Here is a 25,143-nt window from a genome sequence, read left to right on the forward strand (position 1 = left end):
TTACTATTTTTATTTCTCCTCACTCTCTCCGCTCAGTTGTTTGAAGCTTTTGCATCCTCTCTGCGTGGAAATTTTCCTTTCATGATTTATGTCGCGTGTTTTGAACTCATTCCTTGTTCTGCTCTGCTGAATAAAGCCAGACACATGTTCAGCTCTGCAGAGGACCTAAAACATTTCTCCCTGCTTGTTTAATTCCACTTTAATGGAGCAGTAGATGTTCATCTTACCTCCTCCTACACAGTCCTGGTACAGTTCTCGTGGTGGCACTTTGCTTCCTAACATCAGTCTGAGTTGAGTGAACAGGGAATACTTTCCCTCTGTTAGGAGCAGGGAATGTGGGCTGAAGTGCTTCAGGTTTATAGGGATGGATTTGAACATCAGTTCATACTAAAATTAGTAAAAATTGAGTGTCCAGGTTCTTGTTGAAGTCTCTCCTGCAGCCTTTTAGTGGTGCCCTAACTAAAAGAGCTTCTTTTAAAAGGTATTTCTGAGGGAAGAGTTGATCTGACTGCAAAGTCAAAAGCTGGAGATCCCAAATATTTATCAACACAGCTGGCAAGGCAGGGGGTGGCTTTCACTTCCAAGCCCCTGTATCCATTCTATCCAAGGTTCAACTGTCTAAATTGGCTCAGATTGAGGCTCCACAGTCCCTCGCTAGATACTGTGGAGCACAAACCAGTAATTTGTTTAGTTTAGATTTGTTATTCTGGTATCCCAGAACCAGAATTTGGTGTCTTCCCACATTCCATGTGGGAATATCCCAGCCCAGCACAGCCCCAGATGAGCAATTAGGGTTCTCCTTGATAATTTTAACAGGATCCATGGATTGTACACTCTGCCCCATCCCTTTTGTGGAGCTGGAGGCTTTGTGTTTATAAAGGAATGGCTCAATTGTTGGAGCTGAATTGTTCCTCTCCATTCGATCTGCACATGGACAATTTCAGGCTCTAAGATAAGTGAATCCAGACTCCTCTAAATGTCTGCAACAATAAAATCTGAGAGGTAATTTGTATTGATCAGTATTTGCCAGTGGAGGGAGGATTTGGATTTACTGTGCTCCTATTAAGGATTCTGTTAGATAGATCTAAGAGAAATGGCTGCAAAACCCCTTTTTTCTGACTCAAAAAAGAGCCAGGGTGGGAGTAATATTGATTTTGTGATCTTAAAAACCACCATTTGTCTTCTTCATCTTTGATTCCCTCCTCCATTTACCAGTTCCTGCATAACACATTTAAATAAATACCTGGAACCAGGTGATTGTGGAATATTATGGTTTGTTTTATAATAAATATTATCATATAGGAGTTCAATGATCCATGGGGGTCTCTTCCAACTCTGGATATTCTGTGATAAAATTAGGCCTCTGTTAGTGTTGATCTGATGGAGTGAGGGAGGTGAAGTAATAAATGCATCTCTCATTCCCTGATAGGAGCCACATCTGTTCCACATTCTGGATACAGAGCACACACACACACACAGAGTAAATATCTGTGTATTTTGGCTCACTTCAACAAAGGATACACAAAGGCTCTGGAGATTTATCCTGTTTATAGCAGCAGTTGCTGACCCTGTAAATCAAGTGTACAGCTTTAAAGGGAAGCACAGAACCATTTGGGATTTCAGAAAAACGCAGCTCTCACTCTCTTGATCCAGTACTTTACCAGCCCCTATCTCTTAAGCTTTCAGTCAATAGTGGTTCTTTCTGTAAAAAGATGTTCTGAATGTTGCTTGTGCTCTCCAGAAAAAGCCCACTGTGGAAATACTGACTGGCTCAATGCCAGGCATTGGGTTTGGCCCAGCTGGAGGTCTGACCATGGCACAGCAAAGTTTACACACCCCATCTCATCTGGAGATAACAAAAAAACCTGCACAAATCATTCCAAACTCAGTCCCCTTAATGACTTGGGAAATTTTGTTGGACCTGTTTTGCAAGTTGAGCTCCGTATATTTTTGATGGGGTGATTAGAAGAGACTTTACTGTAGATACTAAAATCTACCAGCTGCTTTCCCCTTGGAGTAAAACATCTCTAAACTTATTTTTGTAGCCTTTCACCCATGCTCTGTCCACCTGTGAGAGTCAGGGATTGTGAGCTGAGCTCTGAAGCCTCACCAGACTTAGCAGAAAAGATCTGGCAAGATAAAAAGAAAAGATGAAAAAAGAATCGTCACCAACGAGCTCCTGAAAACTGGATTAGAGTTCCTGTGTCTCTTTACAAAGCAATAGGAGAGGATTTGAAGCTTCCATAAGGCTTTGAAGAAAATACAGCTTTTATGTTGCTGAGCAGTGAATGTTTGTGGAGGGATGGCAGGGAAATGAGCTGTTCAGTGCTTTCCACATCCAGTGCTGCCCTCAAATCTTCCCAAAAATCTGAATGCTGCATACAAATTAATATCATTTGAAGCGGCCTGTGAAAGAAGAAGCTGGAACAACAGTTTTGTGATTTTTCAGGAGTGTCTTAGGTCAATGCTGGATTTAGAAATGTCTTTCCCTGACCTATCTGCTTGGTCCTGGAAAAGTTTTCCCCTGGAATGTCACATATCCCATTTAATGCTTGAAATAGAAATTATCCTCCTCTTCCAGTTTACCCAGTTGAAAGTGCTTCTGCAATTTCAATTTTGAGACACTTGACTTCCCTCAAAAAAAAAAAAACAAACAGAAAAAAGCTTTTTGAGGCCATTTCCTACAAGTTCATTTAAATGTCAGTATTTTATGGATTCAAATTTGTTTTACCCATTGTCTGCTAAACTGCAGTTTTTATTACTGAAACTAAGTTTAGATTCTAAACCCTGCACTCCAGATGTGTTAATCAGAAATCTTTACCAGTATAATTGCAGGAATGTTTTTGAGATTCAGTGCCTATCAACTGCCAGAGCAGTTATTGGGTGTTTTTTTTCCAATTTCCCTCTTGAAGATTAAATGGGAATTAGCTATTCCTTGTAAACTGCAGAAAATGTAGTCCAGTTTCTACCTCCTCCATGATTCAAGGATCCACGTGGAAATGATCCATGTGCATCTACAGAATTATGGAATAACCTTGAATTCTGCTTTGTGGTGCACAAGTGGCTGAAAATTCCCAGTTTCTCTTAATTTCCATGCAGGAACCTTAGATCAGCCATGGTACAAAGTAACACAGGACATGGGGAAATGGCTTTAAGCTGAAGTGAGGAAAGTTTAGATGAGAAATTTCCATGCAGGAACCTTAGATCAGCCATGGTACAAAGTAACACAGGACATGGGGAAATGGCTTTAAGCTGAAGTGAGGAAAGTTTAGATGAGATATTAGGGAGAAAATGAGAAAATCTTCCCTGTGAGGGTGGAGAGGCCCTGGCACAGGGTGCCCAGAAAAGCTGTGGCTGCTCCATCCCTGGAAGTGTCCAAGGCCAGCTTAGATGGGTCTTGGAGCACCCTGGGACAGTGGAATGGAGGTGGAAGTGGATGAGCTTTAAGGTTCTTTTCCAACCCAAACCATTCCAGGATTCTATGATTTGTTGAACAGCCCAACCTCGTTTTGAAACTGGCTGACAAAGGAAGCCCCCTTGCCTCCCTCCTTCCCTCACACTCTTTATCTCCATGATCTTTCTCTCATCTATTCAGTCTGTGATTTCATGTGTTAAATTCCTTGCTTTTTAAACTGTGTTTACAGTTATTTTCATGCTGGAGATGGATGCATATACCTGCCAAGGAAAAACTTGCAAAATATTGCATGAAAGTGCTTCACAGCCTGGTTGTTAAATTGCTTTTTAAGTTGCACCTTGTTTTGCAGATTAGAAAACAGTGGCAGGAGAAATAAAGCAAAATTCTTTGAAAAGTGCCTTGATAAATAAATTTCTCCATCTTAGTAAAGAAATCTGTTCCACCTGCAGAGCTGATTGCACTGTGTCTGCAAAACATCTTATTGCTCTTAGTTCATGTTTATTGCTGGTTTCAGAGACAGTTAAGGAAGGGAAAGTCAGTCTGTTCTTTTTCAGCAGCTCTGATTTTGTGTGAACCCTTTAGACCAGGGAAGCTCAACAACATTCTGTTGAAGGCAAAAGTGCCTGCTACTGCTGTGATGCAAGAAAAGCAGGTTAAACATGAGCCCAGAGCTCTTTGCAGACATAGCAAATAGGAAAAAAGGAGCTTATTGTGAATTTGGCAGCTGAGCACTCTGCTCACACCAGGGAAGTCGAAGCAGGGAGTGTTTGCAGAGTTTCCTCCCAGTCACCACCCTGCTGGTACCAAAGAAGTGAGAGCAGGGACTTGGAGGCCCCATGTTCTGACTTCCTTTCCATAACATCTATGACAGTCATGACTAAATTTGTTGGAAAAATCTAAGGGACTCTCTGATGAGTTAGGAATAAATTGCAGAACATTTATAATCTCATGTAAACAAACACACTCAAGCACAGAGGCATGAAAAGTTGCACTGTCTGGATTTTTTTTGTTTTTCTTTCAGCTCATTCAGACAAACAAATTGAAACATTATCCCAGCATCCATGGAGACTTCAGCAATGACTTCAAGCAGCCCTGTGTGGTGTTCACTGGGCATCCCTCTCTCAGATTTGGGGATGTGGTGCATTTCATGGAGCTGTGGGGAAAATCCAGCTTGAACACTGTTATATTCACAGGTAAGTAAAATGCTGATATCATTATCAGATTAACAGTTCATGCACTCTGGTTAAGTGTGGCCACATCCTTGGGGCTTTGCTCATTTGTTCTGGGACAGAAGTTTTTCACTTCAGTAGGAGCTTATCTAAATTAGGGCCCCAGGACTGACTGCAGGGACAAATGTAATTATTGTGCCATTTAATTCAGTGTAGCCCTGCAGAGCCAACCTTTGCCATGCAGAGTCTATTCCTGCCACGTCTGAGCAAAATCTTTGTTATGCGCAGCAGTAAAATGCCTACAGGAAATTAATTTTTGAATTAAAAGCAGCTGGCTGCAAGTTAAACCCAGGCAAGACCTAATGGATGCTGGTCAGAAAGGAAGAAACTGTTCCAGGAAGAAACTTTTCCTCATCCCTTCTCCTGCCTTTTCGTCTTTCAGGGTTTCTGAAGAGGTTTCTGTGCTCTCTGCTGTCCCAGAAGTGTGCACCCCACACAGACCTGGCACAGGGATCTGAGCTCTTCCTGCCTTTGGGCTGAGCTTTGTTCAGGCAGTTTTTGCCTGGCAGACACGTTTGTAGCTGAAGGTACATTCTGGCTCATTCCCCAGGGGAGCTGTTTCCTTTCTCAGTGCTCAACAGGTCTTTTAAGTTCTTCCACTTCTCTCCATCTGCTTCCAGTGCTGACCCTGATTAAAAATCCTTCAAGGCTTTCCCTGGAGCTGATCAGGTGTATTTGTACCTGATGTGTCACCCTGACAGAGCCTTGCAGTGGGCATTGTCCTGATCTGAGAAGGCAAACAATCACCCTTTAGGTCCTCACTCCTGATTTTGTGTCTGAGGAGCTCTGAGATAATGGGAGGTGTGCTCTGTGTGACCTAGCCAGGTAAAAATGGTGTGGATTTTTGGACAAAGTAATTAGAACTGGGGAGGAGAGCCCTGAGGAACAAATCAAACCTACTCCCACAGCACGGGTACAATGGAGTCTCACTGTTAAGTTTATTTTCCTCCAGTTTTTAGTGAATAGGAAAGCTGCTGGAAAGCACAAAACCTGAATAAAAGAGGGCTGGGAAAGGGTTATTTCCTTTTTCTTTCTTTTTTTTACTGTAGACTCGAGGCTAGTGACAAGCAAGTCCCTTTCACAATACTGCCACCAAAAAGTGTGACAGTATCATGATACTGTTAAGCCAATTTGGGGATATTTTTAGTGTATAATTAACCCTGTTCAATGGGAGGGGAGATACAAGGGAGTTCCTGCAGGGAACTTAAATCCAGACTGGTTTTGTGCTGGGGAATGGTGCAAGGTACCACAGCACTAAAGGTACAGCTGCTGCAGGGCCCATCCCTCCTGACCTTTGAGGCAGTTCAGGAGACATGCCTTAATTACAGTAATTGGGTAAAATTGGATATGCATTGTCTGAAAATAGTGAATTCTACTCCAGTCAGGGCTTCAATTAAGCCCGAGTTTGCAGAGCTTTGCTGGGGTGTGTGTTCCATGAATCCCAGGGGAAGCAGTGGCATTAATCATGTTGTGAATGTGCTGCCCAGGGTGTCAGGAACTGGCCTTTAATGGCAGGAACTCTTTCTCTGTGTCTCCCGTAAGGAGAGGCACTTGACCTTTCTGTGTGAGATCCCAACCCTTCAGTGAGCTGAGGCAATCGAGCACTTCTGTCAGAGCTGGCCCTGGCAGCTTGTCAAGGCATGGAAATGTCACTCCTGACAGCCTTGGGGTGCAGCAGGTCATGGGCTTGGAGATTCATTCCCAGTTAGTGAAACTCCAGTTGAGAGCTGCTTTAGTTGGGTGACCTTGGAGTGCACAATGATTCCAGATGTTTGTGGGGTTTTTTCCCCTAAATTCTGTCTATCCATGGCTTTTATGGACTATCCATAAGTCCAGTGCTTTATGACTATCTAGTCCTAGGCCTATTTCCTTATGGTTGTCTCAGCTGGAACAAAACACAGAATTTAGTGTTGAGTTTGGCAGTTGGACTTGATGACCTTTGAGATTTTTTTCCCAGCCTAAATGATTCTATGTCTCTAGAAATTATTAGCAGATTAAATTCTCCTGTTCTTAGTACTAGTGAAAATCTGAAGCACCTCCACTGATGCCACTGATTTCCATTATTTAATTACTTTTTGTTTTAAGCTAAAATCTCCTGTGGATCTGAAAGAACCCCAGTCCATTGGAGCAGTGTGTGAGAGCAGATGATGTTGTGGCTTTTCCTGTGAAAAACTCCTGGTTTCTGGTAATTAGATCCTTTAAACTCCAGACCATCCTGCATTGTTAATGAACCCTACTTGTTCAGTCCACAGGAACCAGTCAATCTCCACCTTTCCAATCTGTAATGTAAAAAAAAAACAACGACAAGAACATAAATTAAAGCAGCCAGCAGCCAGGACCTGGCTGTGAGGGAACTGTGGTGCTTCTCTGCTGGCTGGTGTCACCTGCAGACATCAGTGCTGGAGCAGTATTGAGGAGATTATTGATTCAAAATATCGAATACCACTGAGCCACAAAGAAATTCTAGGAGAAGACACAGTACAAAGAAGTCTCCTTTAAAAACCAACTCCCTGGGAGATGTTTAAACCAGCTCATGCACGTCACTGCTGCACAGTGGAAGGTTTTATAACTCAGTGTCATGCAGCAGTAAATCAGGAGTCTTGAGGGAGAAGCTAAAGACCTGTAATTCTGTCAGGAAAAGTCAATATGTGTCCTTGACAAGCACTTGCTGCCTCCAGACAGGTGACTTTGGGATTTTGGGTGGTTTCAAAACAGCAGCTCCTGTGTGTCACATGAGTTCCCTGTGAGCCCAGCTCAAGTTGTGTTTTTAACATTCTGAATCTCCTCAGTTCTGTGTTAGGATTCCTTCCCTAGAATTTCTCCCTTTTCCAAGGCTCTCCTGTCCTTATTAGGAGTTCGGAGAGGCTTTGGACTGGATTTTATATGGGATTCCTAGACCAGAACTCCGTGTCTGTACATTGAGAAATGCTGAATAGGTGCTGCCTCAAATCTCTGTGTCCTCCACAACCCCAGATGGGATGTAAAACCTCCCTTCTGGTAACTTTTTAAACTCAATTTTTACAATTTCATGGCACATCTGTAGTAGAGAACCTCTGCCTGACTTAAGCTTTCTGTTTTCCCCTAGTGACATTTAAAATGCCTTGTTGTTTAACCCTAACTGATCATTCTTCAACCAGCAACTTTCTCAGTACTCCTATTTTTACATTTCTATCCATGGCTATTAAACTTAACTGACATAAAATGCCATTTTTACATCGATATTTTTGGGCTTTGTTTCATTGCCACCACCACATCTGCTTTTAATACCATGGCTTTTTGCCCAGTGTAATTTTACTTCATGTTTGTGGATTCATGGCTTCATGTACACGTCCTTGTACAAGGCTCATTTTTTGTTAATATTTCTCACTTTAATGTTCCCAGGCAGCTACTCTGACAATTGCTTTAAACTTGGGGAAATTATCCCTTTGACAGTTCCAAACATTTGTATCATTGCCTGGTGCCATGTTCTGCTCTCTCAGGGTAAATATCCCCACGTGGTGCTCAGTGCTGCTTAGCCAGCAGCAGATTTGGAGATTTTTAGATTTTTAGGTGAGCAATTAACTTGTCTTTTTGTTGGATGTCATACTGGTGCTGAACTTCCCCTGGTAAGGTTTGAAGGAGATTTTTTTTCTTGCTGTCTGCATGAGGAATCCAAGCAGTGTTCTGCTCTGCTGCCATGTCAGAACATCTTAGATGGCTCTTTAAATCTGGACCGGAGGCTTTGAATTTCAGTTTCCTTTAATTTCATCCTTTCAAGTAAAGCAGGTCCCAGAGAATTCCTCCAGCCAGGCTTGAACTACACTTTGCTCTGCCTGGTGTCCTTTGAGGCCCTGTGGTTCAGGGTAATCCAGCAAATGAGACTTTTCTTCTCTTTTCCCATTCTGTACTTATCAAACTCATCCCAGTCCCTTTTTTCCATCATTCCCTTTGTTCCATCTATCCCACAATTATCAGGGAGATAGGGATGGCATAATCTTTTCCACTATTAGTTGGTGACCCCCAGAATCAAGAGGTTACCTGTATCCTACACTGTGTCACCTGAGATCTACATTTGTCATTCACCAAAAAAAAAAAAAAAAAAAGAAAAAATTCTTTTTCTGAAGTGTTCTCAATGTTTTATTACTCTCTGTGGGAGTAAAAGCCCCATTGAGTGCCTGACTTTTCCCTGGCAAACCTCTAATCCAGTAATAAAAGAACCCTTGGTTTCCCACCAGTCTAAACCTGACTCTTAGATTGAAAAGAATAAATACATATATATATTTATATATCAAGATATCATATTTATGCTGCCTTTTTGTCATACTGAAAACCAGCTTGCCATTTGAATCACCTCACAAGACTCAAAATGTCTACATTTTGCCTTCCTTTTCAGGATCTGATTAAAAATAAGAGATGATGGTTTTGTCTTGATTAAATTTGATCTAAAAATCATGCAATAATGTGTTCAAATGAAATAGTATTGCTCTGTTGCTTGATTAAGGTAAGACTAATTGTGGGCGTAATTTTCATCAAATTAATTGAAAATAATGGGTGGGGGAAGGAGGAAGGGAAGAGAAATCTGTAACAGAATTAACATTGAGCAACAGCTCTGACTAAACTGGAATTAGAGAGGAATTGGGGCATTTTTGTTGTTAATGGGCTTTGAGTGTTTTCAACATTTCTCTTTCCAGAACCTGATTTCTCTTACCTGGATGCTTTGGCTCCCTATCAGCCCTTGGCAATGAAATGTGTTTACTGCCCCATTGACACCAGACTCAACTTTATTCAGGTGTCTAAATTACTCAAAGAAGTCCAGGTAATGAATTTTCTGCTGCCTTTTCTTACATTTCTTCATACAGCTGAAATTAAACAAATGAATTGTGGGGAAATGTTGCATTGAACAAAAATGGAAACAACACCCAGATCCTCTTCTCCATGAAGAAAACACAGCATTGAGCTCTGCTTTAGGAGAGGTCTAAGAAAAACAAATTTCTTGTAGTATCTGCTGTTCCCTCTCAACTCTTTGTGCTTTAGTGGCCCATCCCATTTGTTTCTACTAAAATTTGCTTTCTGACTCATGACATAATTAAAATAATAACCAGATTTTTTTCCTGGCTGAGTATTTCCCTGTGTTCTATCTTGCTGAACTCTGAAATACACATTCTTCCAAACCTCCTAACAATGCCTGCATCTCTTTATCTCATTGTTCTGCAACCTGGCTTGTCACTGCAAACTCATAGAGCTGCCCCTGCCTGCCTTTGCATAAATCTCCTTCATGTTACTGCTGATGTGTTGTGCTGTCTCTAGGGCAGATTGCAGAGCCACTGGCCTCTCTTTTGGCTTCCTTAAACCCTGCAGGGACAACCAGCCTGTGTATGCTTTCTTAACATATTTCTGGAAAACTCCTGGAGTTGTTTTTGCAGCCTTGATTGTTGAGGTTTCTGCAGCCCCACATGTTGACATTGGGATGGTCTCCACCACTGTTACCATTTCCTTCCAGTTAATCTGGCAAGGATCTGGCAGAAAAACCTATTTCAAATTTATATTTTTTCTCTCCTAGTGGCAAGTATGATATCAAAGTGGAGACAAGACATAAATTCCAGGAGGGTCACTGCTTCCAGTTTGCAGACCTGGCTTCTCCTTTGGCTTCCAGTTTGCAGACCTGGCTTCTCCTTTGGCTTCCAGTTTGCAGACCTGGCTTCTCCTTTGGATTCCAGTTTGCAGACCTGGCTTCTCCTTTGGCTTCCAGTTTGCAGAACTGGCTTCTCCTTTGGCTTCCTTAAACCCTGCAGTGGCAACCGTCCTGTTTGTGCTTTCTCAACATATTGCTGCAAAACTCCAGCAGTTGTTTTTTGCAGCCTTGATTATTGACAGCCAAGGTTTCTGCAGCCCCACATGTTGACATTGGGACGTTAACATTTCCTTCCAGTTAATTTGGCAAGGATTTGGGAGAAAACCCTATTTCATATTTTTATCTTTTCTCTCCTTATGGCAAGTATGATATCAAAGTGGCGGCAAGACATAAATTCCGGGCGCGTCACCCTGCACACATCTCCAGCTCCTGGAGCAGTTTCTGGCAATGCTGATGGGAATTCCCCCCTGTTTCCCTGCAGCCCCTGCACGTGGTGTGCCCTGAGCAGTACACACAGCCCCCTCCCACGCAGTCCCACCGCACGGACCTGATGATCGACTGCCAGCCGCCGGCCATGTCCTACCGGCGCGCCGAGGTGCTCACGCTGCCCTACAAGCGCCGCTACGAGAAGATCGAGATCATGCCCGATGTGAGTCCCTGCAGGGGGGTTTCCTGCTCACACACAGCCAAATTCCAGCTCAGCAGCCTCTGGGAAGGGGTGGAATGGCTGAGTTGCTGTGGTTGGAAAAGGTCTTTTAGGGCATCCAGTTGAGCTGTCAGCCAGTGCCACCGCTGTGGTTGGCCTCGAGTGCCACTTCCAGAGGTGGGGACTCCTCCACTTAACTTTCCATGAGGGAGTTTTTCCCAATATCCAACCTAAAACTCCTCTGGTGCTACTTGAGGCTGTTTCCTCTCATCCTGTCTCTGTTCCCTGGGAGCAAAGCTCAAATTCCCTTGGCTGTCCCCTCCTGTCAGGGAGTTTTGCAGAGCCACAAGGTCCCCCCTGAGCCTCCTTTTCTCCAGGCTGAGCCCCTTTCCAGCTCCCTCAGCCCCTCCTGCTGCTCCAGCCCCTTCCCCAGCTCTGTTCCCTTCCCTGGACACTCTCCAGCCCCTCAATGTCCTTCTTGTCGTGAAGGACCCAGAGGTGTCCTCAAGACTGGAGGTGCAGCCTCAGAACTGAAGGTATTTGTCCTTAAGATGTCTTGTGGCTGGAATTTACAGTTGACTCTCATCATGTAAAGCACATTCTGTCAACTGGAGAGCTAGGAAAGAACCATTTTTGAGAGATAATTTCACTCTATAAACTAATGGAAACTAAAAAAAAAAAACATTGGCTGGCTGAGAGAGATGTTCAGCCTGGAGGAGAGACCCCAGAGCCCCTTCCAGTGCCTAAAGGGACTCCAGGAGAGCAGGAGAGGGGCTTGGGATAAGGCATGGAGGGACAGGACACAGGGAATGGCTTCCCACTGGGAAAGGGGAGATTAGGGTGGGATCTTGGGAAGGAAATGTTCCCTGTGAGGGTGGGGAGGGGCGGGCTGGGCTGGAATTCCAGAGAAACAGTGGCTGCCCCTGGATCCCTGGGAGTGTCCAAGGCCAGGCTGGAGCAGCCTGGGACAGATGAAGGTGTCGGGATTGGAGTGGGATGAGCTTTAAGCTTCCTTCCAACCCAAACCATTCCATGATTCTGTGATTGTGAGCAGGCAAAAACTGTGTTCAGGTGAGTTGTCCTTTGCAAGAAAATCCCATCCCACAAGACAAACAGTGATGTCTGCCATGTGTGAAGTAACCAGTGACCACCTGATGAAATTTTAGGCAGAGCAGTTTGAATTAGTGGCCCCATGGACCCAGGAGCATGAAAAGGATCCAGAGAATCCAGGAGTTAGTAGCCAGAAATTGTCTTTCTCCTTCCCCAAATTCACCTGCTGTTAGAAATACCCTTCCCATTAAGGATCAGTTTTCAGTCATGGAAAAGAAGCAGTGAAAAGGCTTATTTGTATTCCAACAATTTCCATAAATGGTTAATTCCTACAGGCTGCAGGAGCCCAGCAGGTTAATGGATTGCTTGTAGCCATCTAAAATGTGTATTACTTATCCCTACAACATCTATTAATGATTTATTAACACCATAAGTCAAATCCAAATGTACCCATATTACCAAGGGTGACCCATATTCTGACAGACATGAGCTTAAAATATTTTTTTGACAATCCAATCAGCACAAATGTGTCCTTGGATCAAAGGTGACAGTGGCTTTTTGCAAACAGGCATTACTGCCCTTTAGAAACTGGAATATTGAGTGACTTTTCATTGGAGTGTAGCAGGAGGAAGCATCCTTTAGTTGAGCCAAATATGAAGTGCAGAACTGGGAGCCACCCAGTAACAAATCCCTCAGGCAGCCCACAACACCCACTGCCACCATTTCACAGCATTTCTGTGAGGAGCTGCCCAGCCCCACTGCTTGGAGACAAGGAGAGGGCTTTAATTACAAAATATGCTTGGCTGCAGCTCCATCTTGCCATGTATATTTAATTGTTTGGGAAATTTACATATTTATTGGATCCTTTTAAACCTAAGACTGGTGAAACTTGGCTTCAATTCACCAGCATGAAACCAATCCTGAGTTCAGAGTGCAGGGAGCCAGCCTGGGGCTCACTGATTATTCAAATCCCACTGAGGCTTTGGGTTTCCACCTAAACTCTGAGGTGGAGCAGGTGTGAGAGGCTGTCCCTTGTGTCAGCCTCTGAGAGGATTGGATTCCAGCTCTCCTGCCCTTCCCAAAGCTGCAGGGAGGGAGGATGCTCTGCAGGGAATGTGGCATCACCAACCTGGGAACAGCAGCTTGTTTCTGTTGCTCTCCATTTAACTTAGAGAGGTCCAGCAGAAATCTGGAAAAAGGACAGAAATGGCCTTTTTTTCTCCTCCCCTAACAACTAAAATCCAATTATATTCACACAACAGTCCTTATTTCAGAGCTTTCCATGCTCAGGGAGGAGAAATATCTTGTGATTGTCCATACCCAGGGGTTCTTCAGGCTGATTGTTCACCTTTCAGCACCTGAAGGGGACTCCAGGAAAGCTGGAGAGGGACCTTGGGCGAGGAGTGGAGTGCCAGGACAAGGGGGAATTGCTCCCATTGCCACAGGGCAGGGTTGGATGGGATATTTGGGATAAATTCTTCCCTGTGAGGGTGGGGAGGCCCTGGAATAGAATTCCCAGAGAAGCTGTGGCTGCCCCTGGATCCCTGGAAGTGACCAAAGTCAGGCTGGATGGGGCCTGGAGTAACCTGGGATAGTGGAAGGTGTCCCTGCCTGTGACAGGGGGTGGCACTGGGTGAGATTTAAGGTTCCTCCCAACCCAATCCATTCTGGGATTTCCCTGGTTCCAAAGCTGCTCTTCACAACTCGTTGCAAAAGCTGCTTGGTCTGTGGTGATGCTCCTGAAAAGGCTCCTGAGAGCCAGGCTGTGCTTCAAGATTGTTAACAGGATGCCATTCCCCAGCTCCAAGACATGCAAATCATCCTCCAAAAAAAGGATCTTGCTCCTTCTTTTTAAGGGAACTGCATGGTCCTGGTAAAAAATGGATGCAGCTTCCCCTTGTGCTGAGTGGGTTGTGCAAGACAGATTTCAGACATGATGGATGGGGCTCCCTGGTGTGGGAGTATTTGCTGCTTAATGTTCCCTTTTCAGTAGTTTAGGGTTTCTGAATATAGGAATTTCTGTAGTGCAAGGAAAGGGCATTTGTTTAATATGGGCTCCCACCAGCCCTGGGGTTCTCTGCAGGCTCAAGTGGCAATTGAAAAGGGCATTTTATAGCTCCTAGAAACCTTGCAGTGGCTTGTTATTTGTCAAAACCATGTTAGCCTGAAATGGAATGATGAATCCACCCTGGAAAAACCAGTGATTGCTAGATGTGCTGCAGGGCTGGGATTTGTGTGTGAAGTAAACCTGAAAGTCTCATAAAAGAATGGCTGCTGCAATGAAATCCTGACCAGACCCCCCTCCTGACATCCCCAGTCCCTTTCCCAGCTCAAAGCTCTGCCTGGATTCTTTGAAAACCAAAGGGTTGCTCAGTGTGGCTCCACTCAGTGCAGGCTGATGCCGTGGTAGAGTGAAATTTCCTTCCCAAAACCTGCAGTGATTCAGATGCTGGCCTGTCAGACTGATGGAAATTTACTTTTTTACTGCTGGACCTTGTCTATATTTCAATCACCTCAGCAAGGAACAAAGGCAGGTCAGGCAGGCCTGTTGTATGATAATGAGATTTACACTCACAGCAGCCTTTGTTTGGAGAGAGTTTTTAACAGTCCCAAGGCATCAGGCTGGAATGGCTCTTCCAGGGATTGTGCAAACTTTTACACTTTAAATAATTTCTTCTCAGCATCTGCCTTTCACTTTAAAAAAAAAAATTATAAAAAAAGACTGCTTCCTGGAAATTGGTTAGGCATTGTCTGCTCACAGGAGAAAGATGGGAAAATGGAAAACACCTTCTGGAGCAAACAGATAAAATTAAACAGTAGTGTCTGAGCAAATAAAGTGCCTCCAGTTTAATTACAGCTGAACAATGGTGCGGATCACTCGGTGCCCGCAGCTGACACTTCACTCAGGGCTCTGTGCTCCTCAAATACTCCATTTTGTGTTCTTCAGGACACAGCCCAGTCAGGAGAGTGTCAGTGTCCAAGGCACAGCCTGACACCAAGTGAAATTATCAGAAAATACTGCGGAGAAGAATTAGGAAAGTTATTATTTTTCCTAATTCTTCTCCGCAGTATTTTCTTTCCTAGCCATCGTAATTATGGAGGTTTCATCTTGACTCCTTTTCCTTACTTTTACCTGACCCTTCCAACTTCCTTCTGTGTTTCAGGGACTAAGGAGTTTTGAATTCTGTCCTTCTTCCCACCCTCAGCTCATTTTGGTGACCCCACATTATCCAGTCTCTGACCTCTGTGTTCCTTTTTCCCTGACAATTCCCCCTGGGTTCAGTGTGCTGTAGCCTCACAAGAAGTAAGTGAAATACAATCTGGTTAAATGAAATACAACCTGGTTAAATGAAATAGAACCTGTTTAAATGAAATAGAACCTGTTTGCTTCTGCTGCTCAGCCCTGCTCCAGCTCCTAGCTCTCTGCAGAATTGCCTGGGGTCTCTCTGTGAGTTGGACCTCACCTTCTGACATTCCACCAAAACTGCTCTTTCCCAGCTTTTACCAACTTCCCTCACACAAAGCCAGAACCAGTGCTGATAAATCCCCCTGATTTAGCTCAGCAGAGCTCAGTGCAGCCTTTATTTTCTCCTTAGAAATGTCTCCCACCTCCCTCTGGTGTCTCTTCTCTCCTGGCCATTCAGCCTGAGAGAGTTCTCCTTCCTCCTCCTCTCTTTTTTGTGCTTGGAATGTGTTATCCTTCATTTCCTTTGCCTTTTTTTTTGTTGCTGTACCTTTTCTGTGGTTAGTCTTACCCACAGGTTGTCCTATTTAGTCAGGTGGAACTCAGATCTGCTCTTCTGCTTCCAGCCTGCCTTTGCCTGCCTGTATTAATGTCTAGGTTTGTTTTTCCTTTCATTTTTGATGGCTGGCTGTAAGATAACACTTTTCTAGGCAGGCACTCAGCTCTCTCTTCCCAGTCAGCTTCAACAACAACATCCCGTTCTGACTTGACATTCTGACCCATAAAATGGTTACTATATTTTGAATATTTTGATTTATGCAGTTTTTATGTCTTTCAAATGACTCATCTCTTGCATCTGCCTTTACTTTGAAGATATTTCATGTCCTTGCTTCTCCTACCTGTCATTTTTTGTTCAAATCCAAGCCTAATTTCTGCCTCTGCTGGTTCTGTTTTCCACCATCCTTTTTTAAGTTCCTCAAACAACTGCTCCCTGCCTGCTTCCAGGCTCCTGGGGAAGAGCTTCATTAAACAGCCATAAATCTCCTTCATTGCACTCTTTAAATACTCCTTAAACTGCTTTTTTGGCACAGGGTTGGCAAAAAGCAGTGGTTAGAGTTAGTGTTGAGTGGTTAGAGTGAGTTCTGGTGCTTGGAATGCCACCCAGGATTATTCCCTGGTGGGTGGCTGGTGTCTTTCTGATTTGGGGACAAGATTTTGGGGACAAGGGTTTGGGGACAAAGTTCCTCCTGCTGATCTGGAGCCCTGGTCCAGTAGCTGCATGTGGAACATGCCCATGGAAAAGAAGAGCTTTAATTCATTGCTCAAAACTGCAGAGTGCACCCCAGGCTTTTTTATTTCTTCAGTGGATGAAAAAATTTGGGCTCTGTGGAAGCCCAAAGCCAAGATCACTTTTGCAAGTGATAATTGCAAAATCTTTAGATACTCATGGTAGGGTTCTTTCTCCACTGAAGTTAATGAGACTTTAAAATCTGCTCCAGAGAGAGCTGTGGGAGACCCCCAGCAAGTGACAGCTCTGTGAAGTTGGGGGTAACTCAGCAGCTGAATTAAAACCCTTGGATTGTGTCAAATGTGAGGCTGAAAGCCCAACAGGACCTGACTCAGATCACCCACTAATGATCCCACAGATGCCCTTCATTTCTGGGCTCTTCTCTGCTGGAAAAGCCTTTGTTCCTTTAGGTCTTAAAAGCAAAATTCCCCAATTTCCATCCTGCCTGCAGAGTGCCTGTGCCTTGTTCCCTGTGCCTGCTGGTCACAAATCCACAGGCACATTTCAGTTCCCCTTTCACCCCTTGTGTTGGACCCCACATTTTTTGTCACTCTGAAGGATCTGATACTTGCACAATTCCTGCTCTTGGCCCCTGGTTTAGCTGTGAAACCAAGGCTGGATCTGTTGGAGACTCCTCCTGTGTCTGACCTGGCCATCAGAGCTGCTGGTACTTAAATAATTAATAAATTAGTAATTAAAACACTTTAAAAAATAAGGGATAAGAGGAGGCAAGGAAGTAAGAGGTGAGGGAAATTATCCTTCTGTCCTTAGACCACCATCCAAATTTAAGTGACATGGCAAAGACCATGGTTTTAATTCTGCTTACACTACTGACTGCTTGTGAAAAGGCTGCTGCACAGCCTTGAAGCAATTTTTGTCCTACTAAAGATGTTTTCCTGCACCCAGAAACTGGATTTGGTGTGTGTGAGGAGCAGGAGGGATGGAGGGATGGAGGATGGGGCAGGTTCTCCATGCAGGTTTTGCTGAGGAGTAGTTACAATAAAAACCTCTGCAGGTGTGACCTCCAGGGCTTTCTCTGAACTCAAGCAGATTTTTAAGTCCTTGGGCTTCTCTGATAATTGGCAGGGGATATTTTTTTTTTTGTCCCATACAAATTCCACCCTATTCAGGGATCTGGGTGGGAATTGCTTCATACCCAGCAAGCTCCAAAGCTGTATTCCATCATCCCCACCTCGAAATGGAAGTGCCCTGAGGGCTCACGTGGCCAGAACCCAGCTGCAGTTACCAACAGTGTTTATATTGTGCCTCCAAAAACTGTAAGACTTCAAATTGCAGAGACTTTTGCCCCTGCTGTTCCCAATAGATGCTGTTCAAGCCCCCACTGTCTCTGATGGCCAAAAACATCCTAATTTCCAGCCTACACATACTCACTGCTGGCCTGCACACATTTATTCCTAACATCATGTTTGGGCATAAATACATTTTCCCTTTTGTTGGTATTTTCCCTGTGGTGTTTATGTAGAATAATCAAATTCTCCCTTTGGTTTTCTTTTTTGCCGGGCTAAACAAGCCATGATATTTAGTTTCCTCTTACAAGACAGCTCCTCCTGCCTTATTTTACCCTTCAGAATCTCTTACTTGAACTGAAATTACCCACAATTTACAAGAAGTTCAGATGAAATCTTGCCAGGCCCAATGTAAAGTGTGATGGCTCATCTCAGAAAGAATTACCTGATTCTTTCTGTGCTTGCATTTACCCTTTTTCATGGCCATGTCATATTTGTGACTCTCCTGGGATGGACTAATAAACCTGAACCCTTCACCTCTGTCCTTTGCAGCAGCTGCCAGCCCACAGCAGAAATTCTCAGTATTAGCCCCATCCTTGGCCTTCATTTTGTGCTATTGAATTTAACCTTGGTTTTCTCACTCCAATTCTTGTCTTTGAGTTTTTCCTCTCTCACAGCCTGGTCCCGTTTTTTGTTAAAGGTGCCCTACAAACTTCAGTGGGACCTTTCTGAACACTCCTCCTCACTCTGTGCTGAGGTCATTAATGAAAACTGGGAGTTTCATTAATGGCCCTTCAGGAATTGCAGCAGCAGCAGCCCAGGAGTTCCCTGGGAATCTCTTTCCTTGAACCAGAGCTTTCCCCACCTCAGGACTGCCAGAGGAATCCTCAGTCTGGGGTTTCCCATCTGCTTCTCTGCTTTGATTCCACCTTTAATGCAGAGTTCCCACATTTATGCATTTGAAAATTTGAGTTTGGAAATCTGGAAAACACATTTAATGATGTAAAAACCCAGCAGGGCCCTTTTCTAAATACACATGCTATAATCTAATGTACACATCAGTGATTTCAGATCCTACAGTTTCAGGGGATTTTAACTGCTGGTCACTTTGCTGTGCTCCTGCTTGTTCTCCATATCCAGCTCACCTCACTCAGCCCAAACTTTGCCTCTCCCTGCTGGGTCAGCCTTCCTGCACCCTCTTCAGTGTAAGCCAGAAGAGAAAAATGAAAAGCAAGGAGTTCTGGGAGGTGTTCCAAAAATCTAAGAAGAAATTACTGGAACTAGGATGTTAAAATGCTGTTGTACATCCAGCATGTCTGTCCCTGGGAGAATCCTCCAGAGAACCAAGACCATGTGTGCTGGAAGTCTGGTCCTGCCCTGATTTTATTCACTGATTATTCAGCCTCATTTTATTTTTACTGTGAAGTTTCAGGTCCCACCCTCAGGGGTTGTTCAGCCCCTCATTGCCAACAAGAGGATTTTTGGCAGGTGACTGAGGACAGCTTAAACCTGGGGAGAGTTGTCCCCATTGAAGTCTCTAGGAAGGTTTTAAGAGTGACTTAACCCACATTGTTCTTTATCAATATCTGTAATTTGGCCAACAGCAGTGTTTGTGCTCACAGGGTGTGTGTCAAATCCTCTTTTGGGGTGGGAAATGCAACAGGAAAGACTCCATGGTAAAAACATCTTTACTCTGCTTTAGCATGGGCAGGCAGCTCTGATCACAGGAGGAGAACATCCCAAGCTGAAAACTGAAATAGTGCACACATCCCCCCCAGATTTCTCCTAAGGCAGTCCAAGTGCTCATCCATGGGCAGGGGACTGATTAATGTGCTGTTAGATCTCAGTGTCCCTGCTTTGGTGGCTTTCCTGGTGCCAGCATGTGACACTGGGCTGGGGATAATGACTGGAAGGAAGACTCATTTATTCCTGCTTGGTGGGGGGCTTTTCAATCTCACACACAAAGGCACAACAAGAGGCAGCCACTGCAAGTTGGACAAATTCAACCTTGAAATGAGACACGGCTTCCTGGCTGCCAGGAGAATTAAAGTTTGAAACCATTTGTGAGGGGAAACAGTGGAGTTGCCATAGCTTGGAGTTCAGACAAGACTTGCTGCCTCTGTGAAAAGGATTTCTTTAATGCAGCATTCTGGAGGAGTTCTGTGATTTGTGTGTGCAGGAGGTCACTTGAAAGGAGTGGAGCAGTGCTGCCTGGCCTTGCTGGGTGAATTACTGGATGTGATTAAATGACCTTTTTGCTTTGGGTCACTGAGTTTCTGTAATAAAAGGATTGGCTGCCACATGGAGAGGGCTGTGAGCTGGGGAGGAAATCAAAATGAATGCCTGTCCTACTGTCCTTCTGACTGTAAATAATCCAAGTGTTCCTGTTTAGCCTGTTTAAAACCTGCAGAGCTGTTAATAGTAAAATACTTCAGTGGCAGGAGAAGGCTTTGGTTCCAAGCCACTCCTGTTCTTTAAGGATCTTTCTCTTGACAGGATTTGTCGTTTTGCTCTCCATCAGAGCCTGGTTTGTATCGATCCTCCTCAGGAAGGTGCTTGGGATGGAAAGTGCCTTCGACCACTGGGAAGGCAGCAGAACTCACTGCTGCAAGTGCTGCTGGTTTTAGATCCCAGGAGAAATCTGAAGCAATGATTGTCATTATATTTTCATTCTCTTTGCCTTCAACAACAAACCATAAAGGCTATATTCAGATTGCCTGCTTTAAAGATCTTGAACAGAGTCCCAGAGTAACAGTGAGATGAATTGCTCCATCAAAGTTTTGATTTCTAGGATTCACCACGGCTGAATACAGACAAGATTTAGGGATTTTTAATGCGGCCCGTGTTTTTTCCAACACACCAACTGCTTTATTCCAAAGAGCTGCTCTCAAAATGTTCCTGTAGCTTTAACAGTGGCAGGTGAGAATTGTAGAACTTATTAAAAGGACTTTGCCACCATTGAAACCAACAGAAAAACCCTCTTAGTGGTTTCATGGCAAAAGGATTGGGCATCCTGGCACCTTGCATTCCCTTGGAGGGGAAAAGGGAATAATTTCCTCCATTCATGAGCACTGTTTTCTGCAGAATTCCTTTGGAAAAGTGGTTGGAAGAGGTTCTTCCAACTGGCCAACTTCCTCTGGTCTCAGCAGGTGCAGCACTGCCCACCCAGGCACTGCCAGCAGTGTCAGATCCAAACTCCAAGCCAAAATTAGATTTTATGTCTTTCAGGGAAGAATTATATAAAAAGGCAGCGGAAAGGGTTTTGTGCAGCATTGTTGGAATAATTTCAAACTAATCAACTGTGGGTTGATTGAAAACATTGGGGTTTTAAGGACAAACAGTTCTTATTCCAGATATTCTTCAGTCAGGAACTGAAAGGAAACTCACTTTGATTTTTCATTGTCCATCAGCATCACAAATATAATAATGCTGGATTAGACCACGAGTGTTACTAACTAAAATTATTAATGAAGCAATTGTCTTTTCACACAAGGGTTCTGTGTGTTTATTATGGTTTTTGAGACCAGCCCTGGTTCCTGCAAACCTTGTGCTGCTCTGCCCATGGTGTGAAATCCATGATTTTGGGAGCTGGAAGGAGGCTGGGCAGGTCCGAGGAGCTCTCAGTCTATCAGTGGCTTTGTGTTTACAGTTCATTAGCCCATGTTTAAAAATACCACACTGCCAATTTATCTCACAGCTGGGTTCATGCACATTTTGAGCTGATCACTTGCTGAACAAAATCTCCTTTTGCTTCAGCTTGCAGATTCCCTCGTGCCCTTGGAGATCAAGCCTGGTATTTCCTTGGCAACAGTTTCTGCTGTGCTGCATACTAAGGACAACAAGCACGTGCTGCAGGTACAGTCTAATGGGAAAGGGAGAAAAATATCCTTAACTCTGGCTTTTCCTGCCATCCAGGACCCCTCCTGCAGCTCCTTCCCTCTGGGGCAGAGCCCTTGGCAGAGGCTTTGCCCTGGCATTTGCAGGTGAGGAATTACACCCAGAGCAGGGAGTGGGATGCAAATAAATCTCTCTGCCCTCTTTTCCTTGGCCATGTGCCTGCCTGAGATGAATGGGGAAGTGAAATAATTCCTGCAGAGAGGCTACAGATCATCCTGTTGTCTTCCAGAGTCAGGAACAGCAGCAGTCAACCTCTCAGGACCAAGGGTTAGAGGAGAGAGATGGCCTGGGACATCAGGCTGGGGAAGGGACCATCTGCCCTCAGTTTCCCTGGAGGTTGTACATCTCTCCTCTCCCTTCCTGCCACCCCCTTCAGGCTGGCCCTGGAATTCCTGAGTGCCCTGCAGGAGGAGGTGATGTCCAGGGACCTGCCCTGGTCCCCTTTCTCTCGGATCCACGAGCCTGCAGGGCCTCACTGAGCAGCCCTTCCCACACTTGGGCAGAGAGCCCAGTGTGGAAATGTCAGGGCTGTGAAGGTTGGTGAGGATTTCTGTCACAGCACAGCAGACAGGCTGCCCCCCTCTTCCCAAACAAACCATGGAAACCCTCAGCAGCTCTGGGAACCTTGAAGTGCTGCAGTGGGATTGGTCTGAGACTGCTGTTGTTCATTTTCTCCCTTCTCCACTCATTCCTGCTGCCAAATAAACTGAGACCTGGGCTTGAAATGCCAGAGTCCTCATAAATGGCTGGAGCTAAGCCATTTCTCTGAGTTCTCATTCCCTGAGTAGTTGCTCTCTCTGAATTTCCCTGTTTCCAGCCTGTTGCATCCTTTAGAGTGGGAAACTTGGCTGTTTCCCAACCTGTTACATCCCTTTTTTTTTTCCTTTCTCATCCATCAGCTCCCTCCAAAACCTCCCCAGCCTCCTGCCAGCAAGAAGAGGAAGCGGGTGAGTGATGATGTGCCCGAGTGCAAATCTCTGAAGCCTCTGCTGAGTGGCTCCATCCCCATGGACCAGTTTGTGCAGACTCTGGAGAAGGTGAGGAGCCTTTGGTGGGATTGATTCCAGCAGATTTCTGCACATCTCAGAGAGAGGGGAAATCATTTTAGTGCAGCTTGAAATGGAGAAAGGCCAGTGAGTGGTTAAAGTGCTCCAGGGTGTCCCTGCCTATCTGAATAGAGGGAATTGTTCCCTGTGGACCCTTGTCCTGCTGTGCAGGGTTCATGTCAGTGATCCCCTCCTGTTTCCCATGGAAGCAGAGCTTTTGGGTGGGTGATTTGCCTCACAGAACTTTTGGATTCAGCAGCTGAGGGAGTCTCAAAAAGCATTTAAATTTCCACAAGAGTTGTAAGAAGGTGACTAAGTGTAGAACAGATCCTGGAAATGTCTCCAGTGGTGGAGGAGCCTCCTGAGGAAGCTGCACAAATTTGGTTGCTGCTCTGTGGAGTCTTGTTCTCACCTGTAGGAGATAAAGGATTGCAGACTTCCAGTCCCTAAAGGAGCTCCAGGAGAGCTGGAGAGGGACCTGGGACAGAAGATGGAGGGACAGGACACAGGGAATGGCTGCACACTCCAGAGGGCAGGGATGGATGGGATATTGAGAAGGGATTGTTCCCTGTGAGGGTGGGGGGGCCCTGGAATAGAATTCCCACAGAAGCTGTGGCTGCCCCTGGATCCCTGGAAGTGTCCAAGGTCAGGCTGGACAGGGCTTGGAGCAGTTTGGGATAGTGAAGTGTCCCTGCCATGGCAGGGGGTGGCACTGGATGAGATTTAAGGCCCTTCCCAGCCAAACCAATCTGTGATTCCATGAAATTCCCCCTCACCCCTGTGCCTGCTCTCTCCTCTGTCCCAGTTTCCCTGAGCTGTGCTGATTTCCCTCTCTCTCCCTCTCCCTCTCCCTCTCCCTCCCCAAATCCAGCACGGATTCAGTGATGTCAAGGTGGAGGACACAGCCAAGGGCCACATTGTGCTGCTGCAGGAGGCTGAGACCCTGATCCAGCTGGAGGAGGACTCCACCCACATCATCTGTGACAACGATGAGCCCCTGAGGGTCAAACTGAGGGACCTGGTGCTCAAATTCCTGCAGAAGTTTTAGCTCATGGACATCAGGAGGCTCTGCAGGGAGAGAGCCTGGAGCAGCACAACTTGGAGCTGTCCAAGGAGAAAAAGAGAGAGAATTTTGTGATTCAGAGAGACCAGAAACCACCTTCCCCTTCATGGAGGAGCAAGGGAGTATTTTTTAATATCTATTTTTAAATCTTATTTTTAAGCTGTTTTGGAATACTTTGGAGGAGATTCCTGTTGTGTAAAATTGGGAGCTGGGAATCTCACAGGAGACAGGAGCTGCAGAGTAAATAACTGGGGTGTTTATTTACACCAGGGTGAACTGCTGCTCCCTTGTGTCCTTCAGCAGTCTGCCCCAGTCCTTCACCTGCCAGAACTCTGCAGGAATATTGAAACAATGGTCTTTTTCCTCCCACTGCTTCTTCCCAATCCCCAGATCCCATTCCCTGCCTCTCCTCCCTGTGTGTCCTTCACTGGCACGAGGACGGGAGAGCTGGTGAGGCAAAGATTGTACAAATAAAAATGGAAAAAAGGAGTCTGGTGGACATGGAGAACAGTCTGAAGAGCCTGGCCATTCCCTGCACCAGCAGGGGCACTTTGGAAAAGCTTTATCCTGTAGGAATCCAAGTGTTTATTGATGCTGCAGCCTCACCTGTTCCATCCACGTCTGTCCATGGAGCTCCAGGCCCTTCCCTACAGCTGGTTCCTCCTGGCTTCCTCCATCACCTCAGGAGGACACTTAGGGGAGTCCATAAAGTAGGAAAATTCCTAATGCTCATAAAAAACCTTTTGAGATTTAAGTGCCTCTTGTTTCTGCCTTCCAAAAACTTGTCCTTTCAGCCCCCCATCTCAAATCCTGGATGGAATTCTGAGTCTTTTATCCAAAGCCATCTGTACTGCAGACCTGGGGAGGCTTTTCCCTCCCCAAATCACTTATTTGGGGCCTCACCTCAGTCAATAGTATTGCTCTTTAAGACAACCCATTTCTCAGATTTATTGCTGTTCATTTTTTATTGGATTGTTTTGTATTTATTTGGTGTTAAAAAATAAAAAGCAGAGTGAGACTGCCCAGGAGGGAGCACATCCTGTGGTTAATAAAAGCCTCTCCATGCCCATTCCACATCCTTGTCCTGACACCTTTGGGAAATGAAGCTGATCCTCCAGTTCATCCCTTTGAGGAGATGCAGGCAGTGGAAGCAGCTCTAATAAAATCTCTGCTGTGTCCACATCTCATTTCATTCCCATAAAGAATTTCTGTTGGGTTGGGTGTGCAGATCCCAGCACCCACACCTTTATCCTGTGTGTGCCATGGCTGTGTGAGGAGTGGTGTCACCAATGGGAAAAACTTGGGGCACTGGAATAATTAAATCCTCATCAGAGTTTGCAGCTTTGCTGCTTTAGCATCACTTAAAAACAAAGAACTGGGATAATTTCACTTTAATAAACTGCAAAGGGATTATTCCTAACCCAGAGAGGCAGTGGGATAAACTCATCTTTCTGCTGGTTACCTCAG

At 45.0% G+C, this 25,143-nt stretch overlaps 1 protein-coding gene across 1 annotated transcript in view; it reads left to right on the forward strand.

Moving 5' to 3' along the window:
• The window catches only part of INTS9 (integrator complex subunit 9), a 60,412-nt gene extending 35,713 nt beyond the window's left edge, over positions 1 to 24,699 (forward strand). The window contains exons 12-17 of the mRNA XM_058801866.1: positions 4,437 to 4,608; positions 9,315 to 9,439; positions 10,737 to 10,904; positions 21,427 to 21,525; positions 22,467 to 22,604; positions 23,485 to 24,699. Coding sequence (XP_058657849.1) covers positions 4,437 to 4,608; positions 9,315 to 9,439; positions 10,737 to 10,904; positions 21,427 to 21,525; positions 22,467 to 22,604; positions 23,485 to 23,661 — 879 coding nt within the window. The 3' untranslated portion in view covers positions 23,662 to 24,699. The remainder of the gene's footprint in view (positions 1 to 4,436; positions 4,609 to 9,314; positions 9,440 to 10,736; positions 10,905 to 21,426; positions 21,526 to 22,466; positions 22,605 to 23,484) is intronic.
• Positions 24,700 to 25,143: the final 444 nt, after the last annotated feature.

This window comes from Ammospiza caudacuta, chromosome 3, assembly GCF_027887145.1.
Source record: "Ammospiza caudacuta isolate bAmmCau1 chromosome 3, bAmmCau1.pri, whole genome shotgun sequence".
Taxonomy (NCBI): domain Eukaryota; kingdom Metazoa; phylum Chordata; class Aves; order Passeriformes; family Passerellidae; genus Ammospiza; species Ammospiza caudacuta.